The sequence below is a fragment of the Balaenoptera borealis genome (assembly GCF_965194805.1).
Source record: "Balaenoptera borealis genome assembly, chromosome: X".
In the NCBI taxonomy this organism is placed as follows: Eukaryota; Metazoa; Chordata; class Mammalia; order Artiodactyla; family Balaenopteridae; genus Balaenoptera; species Balaenoptera borealis.
The window spans coordinates 58,761,107-58,776,259 of record NC_138881.1 but is presented as its reverse complement, the minus strand read 5'-3'; the positions used below and the strand labels follow the sequence as shown (position 1 = coordinate 58,776,259).

Sequence of the window (15,153 nt, the reverse complement as noted above, 5' to 3'; positions counted from 1 at the left end):
TTATCATTTGTTGAAGAGAGCATTTTTTCTCTTAATTGGTTTTGGCACTTTTGTCAAAAATCAATTGACTTTAGATGTCAGAGTTTATTTCTGTGTTCTCAGTTCTATTCCATTGGTCTGTATGTCTTTTCATTATGCCAGTACCATACTGGTGTTTTAAAATTATTTATTTAAAAAATTTTATTTTATATTGAAATACAGTTGATTTACAATATAGTGTTAGTTTTAGGTGTGCAGCAAAGTGATTCAGTTATACCTATACATATATCCATTCTTTTTCAGATTCTTTTCCCATATAGGTTATTACAGAATACTGAGTAGAGTTCCCTGTGATATACAGTACCATATTGTTTCAATTGCTGTAGCTTTATTGTACTGTACATCTGAAAAACAGATGTTTGAGACTTCCAAATTGTTTTTCTTTTTCAAGATTATTTTGGCTATTCAGGGTTCATCGCAATTCCATCTCAGTTAGAGGATTGGCTTTTCTATTTTTGCAAAAAAAGGCTGTTGGGATTTCGATAGGGATTCCATTGAATCTGTAGATCACTTTGGGGAGTATTGCCATCTTAACAATGTTAATTTTCCCATTCCATAAACATGGGATGTCCTCACATTTATTTATGTTTTCTTTAGTTTCTTTCAGCAATATTTTATAGTTTTCAGTGTACAAGTCTCGTACCTTCTTGATTAAATTTATTCCTAAGTATTTTAATCTTTTTGATGGTGTCATAAATGGAATTGTTTTCTTACTTTCCTTTTCAAGTTGTTCATTACTAACATATAGAAATATAACTGATTTTTGTGTGTTGATTTTATATCCTGCAACTGTGCTAAATTCACTTATCAGTTCTAGTAAGAATGTGTGTGTGTGTGTGCACTTTAACTTGTGTGTATTCCTCAGGATTTTCTACATTTGAGATCATGTCATATGTGAATAGAGATAATTTTACTTCTTCCTTTCCAATCTGGAGGCCTTTTATTTGTTTCCCTTGTCTAATTCCTCCAGTTAGAACTTCCGGTACAATGTTGAATGAAGTGGTGAAGGCAGGCATCCTTGTTCTTCATCTTAAGGGGAAAGTTTTCGGTCTTTTATCATTGAGTATTATGTTAGCTGAGGGTTTTTCAAAAATGCCCTTTATTAGATGGATGAAGTTCTCTTTCATTTCTAGTTTGTTTAGAGTTTTTTTTTCATGAAAGAGTGTTGGGTTATTGTTAAATGCATTTTTCCGCATCAGTTGAGCTATCACGTGTTTTTTTTTTTCTTTCATCCTATTAATGTGGTGTGGTACATTGATTTATTTTCTTATGTTGGACCACCTTTGTATCCTGGGATAAATTCCACTTGGACATGATATATAAATTAATCCTTTTTATGTATTCCAGGATTCTATTAGCTAGTACAGTAAGTCCCCTACATACGAACCTTCAAGTTTAGAACTTTCAAAGATGCGAACGTGTGTTTGCATGTCCAGTCATGTAAGTTAGTTCACGTGTCTGGTGTACATTGTCACGTGCATGCATCCTCTACAAGTGGTTGTGCTTTTTTGTGCTTTACTGTACATTACTGTATACAGTACAGTAGTACAGTAACTTTATTTCAAGCCCAGGATGTCTGGAAGCAAGCGTAAAAGCAGCGGTGATGTAGCTGGTACTGCTAAGAAGTGCCAAGCGATAATGATGGAAACAAAAGTGAAAATAATTGAGAGAGTGGAGCGAGGCGAAAAGATGGTAGACGTCACTCATTCTTATAACATGAGTCATTTAACCATCGGCACGATTCTAGAGAACAAGGACAAGATCATGGAACATGTGAGGTCTGCTGTGCCGGTGATGTCGACAATAATATCGAAGAAGTGTGTAAAAGTGATGGAGGAGATGGAGAAACTTCTCAGTGTGTGGATGCAGGATCAGCATCAGCATCGAGTCCTGCTCAGCTTAATGCTGATTCAAGAGAAAGCTAAAAGCCTTCAAGAGAAACCTAAAAGACTTGAGAAAGAAACATGGCGAAGAATCAGAGGGAGCATCTTTTAACGCCAGCCATGGGTGGTTTCATTGGTTCAAGGTTAGAGCCAACCTTCACAACGTAAAAGTAAGTGGTGAGGCAGCGAGTGCAGATATGGTAGCTGCCTGGGAATTTCCTGAAACGCTTTGAGAAATTATTGATGAAGGCACGTATTTACCTGAGCAGGTTTTTAATGTGGATGAGATAGGACTGTACTGGAAGAGGATGCCAGACCAAAGTTACATCAGTAAGAAAGAAAAGTTGATGCCCAGCTATAAAGCAGCAAAATAGGCTAACTCTGTTGTTTGTTGGCAATGCTTCTGGCAATCTGAAGCTGAAGCCTCCCTTAGTTTATCATTCAGAGAACTGAAGAGCCCTTAAAAACATAGCCAAGGGCTCTCTTCCTGTTGTGTGGAAGAGTAACCCCAAAGCCTGGATTACACAGGCCATTTTCCAGGACTGGTTTTTCCACCACTTTATCCCAGAGAGAGAGAAATATTGCTTGGAGAAGGACATCCCATTCAACATTCTTTTGCTGCTCGACAGTGCTCCAGGCCGCCCCCCATTCATGGACGACTTTCATCCCAACATCAGAGTAGTGATTCTGCCACCAAATACTACTGAATACATTGCTCATCCAGCCTATGGACCAGGGATTTATAGCGACTTTCAACAAATGTTATTTACGTCACACTTTTCATCAGACAGTAAAGGTTAGTGATGAATCAGGAACAACCTTGCAGCAATTTTGGAAGGATGATAATATCTACAAGGCCATAAAAAACATTGACTTTGCTTTGTGTGAGGTTGTGGCTGTCACCATGAATCGGGTTTGGAAGAACCTTTGGCCGCAGTTTGTTCATGATTTTTGTGGATTTGAGAATGTGGATGAGGAGTCCAAAGAGGTCTTCAGCAACTTAGTGACCCTCAGCGAGAAGCTGGAGCTAGATATGCAAGAGGACGACTTCACTGAACTCCTTGCTGTGCAACACGAGGAGCTTACTAATGAAGACCTGATGGAATTGGAGGCCCAGAGAAAGGACGAAAAGAGACAAGAGGAAGAAGTAACTGAAGAACTGAAGAGATTCACGATGCAGGAAATGGCAGCGGATTTTCTTTATTTGAGGAGGCACTGTTAGTTTTTGAGGCATAGGACCAAACGTAGAACAGTACTCGAAGGTTGCAGCAGCTGTTCAGAATGCAATCCAGTGCTATGGTGTCACCTATGATGAGAAAAAAGGAGCTACTACCCAGACATCACTGGACCGTTTTTTCAAGAGAGTAGATAGAATTGAATCCAGCAAGGAACCAGAACCTGTGCCACCAACGTCAGACATGAGTGAAATTGCAGCTTGCCCTCCATCACCTATTGCTGATGATCCTTCAGCTCTACCATCTCCCACCTCCTCTCCTGTTCACTCAATGCCAACCCCTGTATGCCAGCTGTTGTACTACTCTACTTTTCAAGGTACTGAACTGTAAGATTAAAAATTTTTTTGTGTGTGTGTTTGTTTTTTATGCATTATTTGTGTTAAAAAGTATTATAAACCTATTACAGTAGAGTACTATATATCCGATTGTGTTAGTTGGCTAACTCTGTTGGACTTATGAACAAATTAGACTTATGAATACGCTGTCGGAATGGAGCTCGTTCGTATGTAGGGGACTTACTGTATTTTGTTGAAGATTTTGCATCTATATTCATAAAGGACATTGTAGTTTTCTTATTTTGTGATATCTTTATCTGGCTTTGGGATCAGGGCAATGTTGGCTTCATGGCATGAGTTAGGAAGGGTTCCCTCACATTCTATTTTTTGGAAGAGTTTTAGAAAGATTGGTGTTAAATCTTCTTTAATTGATTGATAAAATTCACCAGGGAATCCATTTGGTCCTGGACTTTTTTCAGAGGAGTTTTTTGATTCCTGATCCATCTCTTGTCATAAATCTATTCAGATTTTCTATTTCTTCTTGAGTCAGTTTTGGTAGTTTATGTGTTTCTAGGAGTTGTCCAACTAGGTTATCTTACTTCTTGGCATACTATGTTCATGGTAATTCCTTATAATCCTTTTTATTTCTGTAAGGTCCATAGAAATATTCCCACTTTCATTTATGATTTTAGTAATTCTTTTTAGAAACTTCTTTTTTTGTTAGTCTAGCTAAAGGTTTGTCAATTTTACTGATCTTTCAAATAACAAACTTTTGGTTTGATTAATTCTATTGATTTTCTTTTCTCTATTTTATTTATCTCTAATTTTTAAATTTTCTTCCTTCTGCTAGCTTTTGGTTTAGTTTGCTCTTCTTTTCCTACATGTTGATTTGAGATCTTTATTTTTAAAATTTATTTTATTGAAGTACAGTTGATTTACAATGTTGTGTTAATTTCTGCTGTACAGCAAAGTGACTCAGTTATACATAATTCTTTTTTGTATTCTTTTCCATTATGGTTTATCACAGGATACTGAATATAGTTCCCTGTGTTATACAGTAGGACTGTTCTTTATCCATTCTATATATACTAGTTTGCATCTCCTAATTCCAAATTCCCAATCCACCCCTCCCCCAACCCCCTCCCCCTTGGCAACCACAAGTCTGTTCTCTATGTCTGTGAGTCTGTTTCTGTTTCATAGATAAGTTCACTTGTGTCGTATTTTAGATTCTGCATATAAGTGATAACATATGGTGTTTGTCTTTCTCTTTCTGACTTCACTTAGTATGATAATCTCTAGGTCCATCCAAGTTTTTGCAAATGGCATTATTTCATTCTTTTTTATGGCTGAGTAATATTCCTTTATATATATACCACATCTTCTTTATCCATTCATCTTTTGATGGACATTTAGGTTGCTTCCATCTCTTGGCTATTGTGAATAGTGTTGCTGTGAACATAGGGGTTTATGTATCTTTTTTGAATTACAGTTTTGTAAGTTTTTTTTTTAATGTAGGTGTATATAGCTATAAATTTCCTTCTGAGCATTGCCTCTGCTGAATCCCATAAGTTTTAGTATGTTGTGTTTTTATTTCCATTCATCTCTACATATTTTCTAATTTCTCTTGTGATTTCTTCTTTGACCCATTGGTTGTTTAAGAGTTTGTTGTTTAATTTCCACATATTTTTGAATTTTCCAGTTTTCAAGTTTTATTCCATTGTGGTAGGAAAAGATGCTTTGTATGATTTCAGTGTTGTAAAATTTATTGAGACTTGTGGCACAACATATGATCTATCCTGGAGAATGTTCCATGTGTACCTGAGGAGAATGAGTATTGTGCTGGTTTGGGGTTGAGTGTTCTGTATATGTTTATTAAATCTAGGTGGTTTATAGTATTGTTCAAGTCTTCTATTTTCTTTTTGATCTTTTGTCTGGCTTTGTACATGATTGAAAGTGAGGTGTTGATATCTCCAACTGTAATTGTAGAACTGTTTGTCCTTTCACTTGTGTCAGTTTTAGCTGCATATATTTTAGGGGTCTGTTGTTAGGTGTATATATGTTTATAATTGTTATATTTTCTTGATAAATTTACCCTTTTATCAATATGTAATGTTCTTTGTCTTTTGTAACAATTTTTGACTTAAAGTCTATTTTGTCTGATATTAGCATAGGCACTCAGCTCTCTTTTGGTTCCTATTTGCTTAGAATATCTTTTTTTCATGTTTTCATTTTCAGTCTATTTTTGTCTTTGGATGTAAACTGAGATTTTGTAACCAGCATATAGTTTGATCATGGTGTGTTTAAAAAAAATTTAGCCAATCTGCCAATCTCTGCCTTTTAATTGGGGAGTTAAATTACATGTAATTACTGTAAGAAAGGACTTCTGCCATTTTCCTGTTTGTTTTCTATATACCTATATATGTGTCTTATATCTTTTTGTTCCTCATTCCCTCCACTACTACCTTCTTTTTTGTTTAATTGCTTTTATCTACTATTCCATTTTGATTTCCTTCTCATACCGTTTTCACCATATGTTTCAGTTACTTTCTTACTGGTTATTCTGAAAAATATAATTAACGTCATAAACTCGTAAGAATCCAGTTTGAATCAATACCTATTAGCTTCAATATTATACAAAAAGTCTGCTGCTATACATCTCCATTTACAAATTACATATTTATATATTATGTGCCCATTAGCATAGACTTATACTTATTTTTAAATGTATTTTTCCTTTAAATCATATAGAAAAAAATGAGGAGTTATGAACCAAATATACAATAATTCTGACTTTTATATTTACCTACTTACCTTTACCCTTATTTTTATTTCTTTGCATTACTATCTAGCATGCTTTTATTTCAGCCTGAAAAATTCTATTTAGCATTGTAGAACAGGTCTGCTAGAGACAAACTCTCTCAACTTTTGTGTATATGAGAATGTCTTAATTTCTCCTTCATTTCTGAAAGGATAGTTTTGCCACATAGAGAACTTTTGGTTGAAAGTTGTTTTTTCATCACTTTAAATATGTCATTTTACTGCATTCTGACTTGTATGGGAAATCAGCTGAAGTTTGAGGATCCCTTGTACATGACTAACTGCATCTTGCTTGTTGCCTTCAAGATTCTTTGTCTTCTGATGGTTTGGTTATAATGTGTCTCAGTGTGGATATCTTTTTTTTGTTTGTTTTTAATAAATTTATTTATTTATTTTTGGCTGCATTGGGTCTTCGTTGCTGTGTGCGGGCTTTCTCTAGTTGCAGCGAGCGGGGGCTACTCTTCATTGCGGTGTGTGGACTTCTCATTATGGTGGCTTCTCTTGTTGTAGAACACGGGCTCTAGGCGCAAGGGCTTCAGTAGTTGTGGCACGTGGGCTCAGTAGTTGTGGCTTGCAGGCTCTAGAGCACAGGCTCAGTAGTTGTGGCGCATGGGCTTAGTTGCTCCGCAGCATGTGGGATCTTCCCAGACCAGGGCTCGAACCCATGTCCCCTGCATTGGCAGGCAGATTCTTAACCACTGAGCCACCAGGGAAGTCCTGGATATCTTTGTGTTTATTCTATTTAAAGTTTGTTGAGCTTCTTGGACTTGCAGATTTGTATCTTTATCAAATGTGGAAGTTTTGGGCCAATATTTCTTTGAGTATTCTTTCTGCTTTTTTCTCTGTCTTCTCTCCTTCAGGGACTCTGATTTTACATACATTGTTGTTGTCTCATGGGTCTCAGGCTCTCTTTATTGTTCTTCATTCTTTTTTCTTTCTGCTCTTCAAACTGAATAATTTCTATTGATCTACTTTCAAGTTTGTTGATTCTTCTTTCTGATCTAATCTTTTTTTGAAACCCTGTGGTGAATTCTTAATTTCAATTATTGTACTTTCCAGCTCCAGAATTTCTTTTCTTATATATGTAATTTCTATCTCTTTATTGATATCCTCTATTTGGTAAGACATTTTTATCCTTGTTTCCTTTAGTTCTTTTTCCATGAATTGCTTTAGCTCATTGAGTATATTTAAGACAGTTGATTTAAATTCTTTATCTTTGGAATTCCCTGGTGATCCAGTGGTTAAGACTCGGTGCTTCCCCTGCTGGGACCTGGGTTCCATCCCTGGTTGGGGAACTAAGATCCCGCAAGCCATGCAGCGCGGAAAAAAAAAAAAGAAGCCTTTGTCTTTTATGTCCCGTATCTGTGCTTTCTTAGGGACAGTTTTCCTTCCTTCCTTCCTTCCTTCCTTCCTTCCTTCCTTCCTTTCCTTTCCTTTCCTTTCCTTCCTTCCTTCCTTCCTCCCTCCCTCCCTCCCTCTCTCCCTCTCTCCCTTTCTCCCTTTCTTCCTCCCTCCCTCCCTCTCTCCCTCCCTTCCTTCTTTTCTTCTTGTGAAAGGGCCATACTTTTTTGCTTCTTTGTATGTCTTATTTTTTGTTGTTAAAAAGTGGACATTTTCAATATTATAATGTAGTAACTTTGGAAGTTAGATTTTCCCCACTACTCACAGTTTGTTGTTCTTGCTGTGGTTTGTACTTATTTGTTTGTTTAGTGACTTTTCTAAACTATTTTTTTAAGACTGTGTTCTTTGTCTCCTTTACTCTAAGTTGCAGGCAGCCTTTATCTATTTATCTATTTATTTATTTTGGCAGCGCTGGGTCTTAGTTGCGGCACACGGACGTCTTAGTTGTGGCATGCATGCGGGATCTAGTTCCCCTACCAGGGATTGAACCTGGGCCCCCTGCATTGGGAGTGTGGAATCTTACCCAGTAGACCACCAGGGAAGTCCCCACAATGAGATATTGCTTCACACTCATTAGGATGGCCAAAACAACAAAATAACAGGTGTTGATGAGGATGTGGAGAAACTGGAACCCTCATACACTTGCTGAGAATGTAAAATGATGCAGACATTATGGAGAACAGTATGACAGTTCCTCAGAAAATTAAAAAATAGAATTAGTGTATAATACAGCAATCCCATTCTGGGTATATGTCCAAAAGAAATGAAAGCAGGTTCTTGAAGAAATATTTGCACACCCATGTTCATTACAGCATTATTCACGGTAGTTGAGAGGTGGAAGCAACACAAATGTCCATTGACAAATGAATGGATTAAAGAAGAAAGGTAGTATACACATACAGTGAAATATTATTCAGTCTTGAAAGAAATCCTGTCAACTGCTACAACATGGGTGAGCCTTGAGAATGCTATACTAAATGAAATAAGTCAGTCACAAAAAGCCAAATATTTTATGATTTCCTTTATACGAGGTATTTAAAGTAGTCAAACTCACAGAAACAGAAAGTAGAATGGTGATTGCCAGGGGTTTAGGGAGGGGCAAATGAAGGGTTATTGTTCAGTGGGTAAAGAGTTTCAGTTTTGCAAGATGAAAAAGTTCTGGAGATCTGTTGCACAACAATATGAATATAGTTAACACTACTAAACTGTACACTTTAAAATGGTTAAGATGGTACATTTCGTTACATGCTTTTTACCACAATTAAAAACTTTTCTTCTTTTACTATCATTTTACTGGGATGTTAGGAGAGAGCAGAGGTAGTTGTGCGTGCTCAATCTGACATCTTTAACAGGAATGTGATGCTGGCTTTTTTGTTTGTTTTCTCTGCTTTTTGTTTCCTGTTTACTTTTTCCCACCTTCCTGTGGGTTAGATGAACATTTTTAGAATTACATTTTATCTATATTATTTTTGAGTTCTGTTTTTATAAGGACAGTCATGATGGATTTAGGATGCACCCTAATCCAGTATTACCTCACCTTGATTACACTGCAAAGACCCTATTTCCAAATAAGGTAACGTTCACTGGTTCCAGATGGACATGAATTTTGGGAGGAGGGCATTATTTAACTCAGTGTAGTCTTGATAGCATAAGTCCTTTTATTTTATTCTTCTTCAATGTTGTTTTAGCTGTTCTGGGCCTTTTACTCTTCCATATTCCTTATAGAGTCAGCTTGTCAGGTTGGTGAAAAACTATTGAAATTTTGATTGAAATGGCATTTGATTTATAATTAATTTGGAGAGCATCACTGTCTTTATAATGCTGAATCTTCTTATCAATGAATGTGATATGTCCTAATTTATATAGTCTTCTTTAATGTATTTCAACATAGTTTTGTAATTTTCTGTGTAAAGATATTTCAGTCAACTTGCTGTCATAAGTGATATCTTAGAGTTTACATTTTTATTTGTTTGTCATTGGTGTATAAGAATGCAGTTGCTTTTAAATGTTTATTTAATATCCAGCAACTTCTCTGAACTCTTTTATTAATTCTAATAATTTCATCTGTAAAGTTTCTTGGATTGTTTGCATTTGCATGTTTTTACCATCTCTTTCTTTTGTCTCTAGCTCTGTTGCTATCTATTTCACATTATAAATTACTAGAGGACAGACACCTTTCTTTAATATGCTTTGTAGAGTAAATGGACATTGAATTGCATATTGAAAGATATGAAAGGAGACTCATAGCTGGTGTTTAAGGAAAGAAAACTTTTGCTATCTTGCACAGAGTTAGAGCTGATAAAGGGAAAAGCAAATGTAAAGAGAGGGGAAAGGACTGAATTAGAGGATCAAGGATATGTAACAGAAAAGTAATTATTAACTATATCTTCGTCAGGATGGGGCTACCAGTAAAGGACCTCGAAGTTCAGAGTTAAGAGTTTGTATTTTGTTTAGAAGGTGATTGATAAAACTATACTGTTAGAAAACTCATGATTTTCATTCTAAAGGTCAATGAAATTATTTAGTGTGCTTTTGATGGGCTTAAGGTTTAGACAAGACCTGAAAATCCAGGGCAAGAAGTCTTATAATGAGAGGAAATGATCGGATAAAGGTTGGAGAGGAGCTAACTGTAGTGTTATTCACTTAAAAAGAATTAATGAATTAAATAAGCCAACTCTCTTTTTTCTGAGACATCCTTCCTGTATCCCAAAACTAGATTAGGAATTACTTAAGGTGTTGACATGATGGCAGAAGGTAATGCTGTATTGTTTAGAGGCAGAGAAATAAAGTGTTTGGAAAATTGTATCTTAGAGCACCAGGAGAAATAACTAATGACCTATTGTTTATTATTACTGAGACATCTGAGGATTAGAGAAAGCTGAGTAAGGGAAGGATTGGAAGGTAAATGTCTTAAAGCCATTAAGGAAGAAAGGCAGGCAATTATCATTCAATTATTGTTACACAATTATAATTGAACAAAATGTAAAAATACATGATCTATAAACCTTTAAAAGACAACAAAATCTCAAAGAAAAATAGCTTGGAACTTGGAAATTAAAAAATAATAGGTTTGGGCTTCCCTGGTGGCGCAGTGGTTGAGAATCTGCCTGCCAATGCAGGGGACACGGGTTCGAGCTCTGGTCTGGGAAGATCCCACATGCCACGGAGCGACTGGGCCCGTGAGCCACAATTACTGAGCCTGCGCGTCTGGAGCCTGTGCTCCGCAACAAGAGAGGCCGCGATAGTGAGAGGCCCACGCACCGCGATGAAGAGTGGCCCCCGCTTGCCACAACTAGAGAAAGCCCTTGCACAGAAACGAAGACCCAACACAGTCATAAAAATAAATAAATAAATTTAAAAAAACAAAAAACAAAACACCTACTTTAAAAAAAAATAATAGGTTTGCTTTTTCTGAATTTTAAGAACCTAATTTATAAAGTAATTCACAGAAAATGAAATTATCTAGTTAATTAAAAATAAAAAGGGGACTTCCCTGGTGATCCAGTGGTTAAGATTCCGTGCTCCCAATGCAGCGGGCATGGGTTCGATCCCTGGTCAGGGAACTATCAATAGATCCCTCATGCCACGACTAAGAGCCCACATGCCGCAACTAAAAGATCCCACATGCCGTAGCTAAAGGTCCTGCACACCTCAATGAAGATCCCGCGTGCTGCAGCTAAGACCCAGCACAGCCAAATAAATAAATAAATATTTTTTAAAAAAGCCTCATACTGAACTCAAAAGTTAGTGATCAAACTCATTTTTAGCTGCAGTATCTAACTGAGTTTTAGAAATCATCTATATAGTCTCATCGTGGCATTGTAAATTAGGTATTCGGTTGGATCTTCTATTTCTGGGCCAATAGATGAAGCAGTGGCTGGAGTTTCTAGAGATTCCATGAGTTCTGGTCCCATAAATCCGTTTCTATATGACCAGTATACAACAGACTTACAGATCTACCTTCTTTGTGTTTTTTTGTCACTGTGTATTACTTGCAAAATGAGATGTTACCACTCCATGGAAGGCCAGGAACGTATTTTCTAAAGAGATGTTTGTATAAATCTTAGTACTAAATACCCCATTAGAAATGTTTCATGAGGACAGAGATTTTTGTCTGCTTTGTTCACTGATGTGTCTCTAAGGCCTAAAATAGTGCCTAATAGATAAGACATGCTTAGTAAATATTTATCATTGAATGTATAAATGAATGAGTGAACGGAGCAGTACTGGTAGTTAAAAGATTTTTTTTTGGTCATTACATTGAAAATATGCTGCAGGTCTCTTGAAGGATATCTTAGTATTTTGTAGCTTTGGTCTCATAAGTTTATTGTTTTATATTCTTTTCTCCCCTAGGAAGTAGTATTTAATGTAAGTACACTTGAAGGGATTGCGAGGGAAGATAAAAAAAAAACACTGAGGAAATTGAATAAAGACTCAGTACACTTAAATGTTCATCAAAAGTTTTACTTTCCATTTTTCTCTGTGTAAGTTAGTTGCAAGCCTCTCTGCAGCAAGTGGGTATAAGCTGCATTATTCCAGTATAGCTACATAACTGGTGTAGCCCTGTGTGAACCTATGGGATCTGGGGCATGTAATGAGTTAAGCTTTTTCTGCTGAAATGTCGAGAATGCATTTAAATACTTCTGGATTCTTGCCAGACCCACATTACCAAGACTGTTCTTTATTTTAGATTCAAATATACAGTAGGTCTGATGTGCTCAGGCATGCATATTGAACTTCTACTTTCTGAATGTACTGTACTGTAATTCAAAGGGAAACTTTTTTGAAGCAAGACAGCTCTTTACACATTACTTATGAATAACTTCCCTCAGATCTTGGATTCTTAATTGAGGATCTGCTTCTGTAGTCTTACTCAGGTTAAACTTATAAAGGACTCCTTTATATGGATATAATCAGATTCTGGCTAGATGGTTTCTATAAATAGTGAGGGGATATTTGGGTAAATTATTAGAATTAAGTTTTTTTCTTTTATGCCATTTCCCAGTATTTTGATGAATGAAAATTCTGTACGATATGACATTAACACAGCGACTGAGATGCTGATTAAGCTGTAAGAGTATTTTCCTATGGCATCATTCACATACTTGTTCCTACTTCTATCTCAGTGGTAATTTATGTAAAGAAAATTTTTGTTGTTATCAAGAGATCCATTAAATCAACTATTTCTAAATAAGTCTTATGACTAGATAGTGCTTTGGACACATTTCACGTTTTTTAAATTTGTCTTAATTTTGAAAGGTATTCATTCAATTTTTGCCCCCCTCAGTGGTGATTTTGTTTTCTTTGAATATACTCTTTTCTAATGTCTTTTACTGAATCTGGCAACTTACAGAGGCATTTTAGCCTGCTCTTTTGCTGGGCAATGATTAGTTTTCCCATTTCCTGTTACAAAGGATCTTTCAAGTTCTATTAGTAATGTATTGTATTGCCTTTCCATAGGTAACTAATGCCACACCCTGAATATTTTTTAGCTCCTCTTTATATAAATTGAGAGGTTTTGATAAGGATGAGTGGGTTATTTTGATGTACAGAACACTAAGTATGTCTTAAAGACTCTGAAATGCTATAGATTTTTTTAATGTTAAGAGAATTATGAATCTGACATATCTTGTTTTTTTTCTTTTAATATTGTAGACCAGATATCTTCATGTTCTCTGTCATACCTTTGGAGTACAAACCTACAAGCTGAATAAATATGAACAAAGTTCTTTCTGGCTCAGGTAATATAAAAAAATAATAAATATAAATTAACGATTATTATCATAGAGTTCAGTCAATACTTACTATAGGGTACTTTGGCAGTTTAAACATTTTCTGATTTCAAAAGTCAACATGCTAAATTTATTTACTCCTTTAACATGTATTGTTTATTATTCTTATATGTTGCCAGTTGATAGAAAAATGTATTCTATTCTTAATAACATAAAAGCATGTTCTCCCTCCATTCCTCCTTTGTATCTTCATCAAGAATATGGAAATCCTTATTTTTTGCTTTGGTATGTATTGCTGTCTGCTAACCCCAGAGTATAAAGGCAGGTGGGTAAATAGTAGGATCACCTAAAATTATTAGTCTTAAGAGAATCTTGGTATTTTAATATCAGTCAAGTAAGTATATATTAAGCACTTACTGTATGCTTAGAACTACACTAAGATTTGTACTGTTGTGTTGAATCTGGAAATATCATGGAATAGTGCAAAAATATAGCAACTATATGCAAGAATCCTGTGTTTCACTGAATACCTATGCCCAGTACAGGTTCTGACATAATAGTAGATACTCAGTAATTGCTAGTGAATTTCTGTGAAAAACCTATTTTTCTGGAGATGTCACATAAAGTGCTTTGAATTTTCTTTTCCTTTTAAATTAATTAATTAATTAATTTTTGGCTGTGTTGGGTCTTCGTTGCTGCGCATGGACTTTCTCTAGTTGCGGCGAGTGGGGGCTACTCTTCTTTGCAGTGCGCGGGCTTCTCATTGCGGTGGCTTCTCTTGTTGCAGAGCACGGGCTCTAGGCGTGCGGGCTTCAGTAGTTGTGGCTCACGGGCTCTAGAGCACAGGCTCAGTAGTTGTGGTGCATGGGCTTAGTTGCTCTGCGGCATGTTGGATCTTCCCGGACCAGGGCTCGAACCTGTGTCCCCTGCATTGGCAGGTGGATTCTTAACCACTGCGCCACCAGGGAAGTCCGAAGTGCTTTGAATATCAGGGGATTATGGGTAAAATATAGCAAATCAATTCCTAAATGTTTCCCTTCTCTGAGTATGGGGTTAGTTCTAGTTATTTGGAGATATTCTCTTGATTAGTCTAACTATTGTGAAAATTATATTTACCATTAATGAAATAAATAGAAATATGGTCATTAAGATTATAGTACTCATAGGCATATATATCTCTAATAAAATACTTATGCAAATAAGTTGTTTATGTAAAAGACTTTTTAGAGCCCAAAGATTGATCAAACTCTGTAAAGAACTATGCCTGACAGAGCAGGCTTATGCAGTTATAAGAGATATACTTGTCTCAATTTAGAATGCTTCATACAAGTGGAATATACCTGAAATGTTTATTATAAATCACATTTATCAATTGAATTATTAAAAATATACCAAAGGAGCTACCTAGTTTAGCATAGGTTTACAAGTCTCCTTTAAATGAACAACCTTTTTATAAAGTGAATGAGTGAGTTCTATTCCAGGATTTGGCAGTATTTGGGGGAGGAGCACTCACAAAGGTTATGGCATCAACCTATCAAAAGATTAGTATGCCAAGGAGACAGGAATGGGAAGGACAAAAAAAGAAAAAAAGGATGCTGTGGTGCCATGGATGGCTTCTGGAAGCTTAAGACTATGGAGGTGAGCCTGTAGTTTATGCCAGAATGAACATAAACATGAATGCTCTCTAGCAACTGCTTATAAGAGTAGGCTGAGGCTTGAAGTGGCATAAATGTAGGTTATTATCGTATATGCCATGGATTGTTGACCTCTT

General features: G+C 36.1%; 1 protein-coding gene across 1 annotated transcript in view; it reads left to right on the top strand.

Annotated features, from left to right (window-relative positions):
• Positions 1-15,153, top strand: part of LOC309620325 (testis-expressed protein 11-like) — a 190,795-nt gene that overhangs the window by 107,970 nt on the left and 67,672 nt on the right. Inside the window, exon 9 of the mRNA XM_082376471.1 lies at positions 13,306-13,391. Coding sequence (XP_082232597.1) covers positions 13,306-13,391 — 86 coding nt within the window. The remainder of the gene's footprint in view (positions 1-13,305; positions 13,392-15,153) is intronic.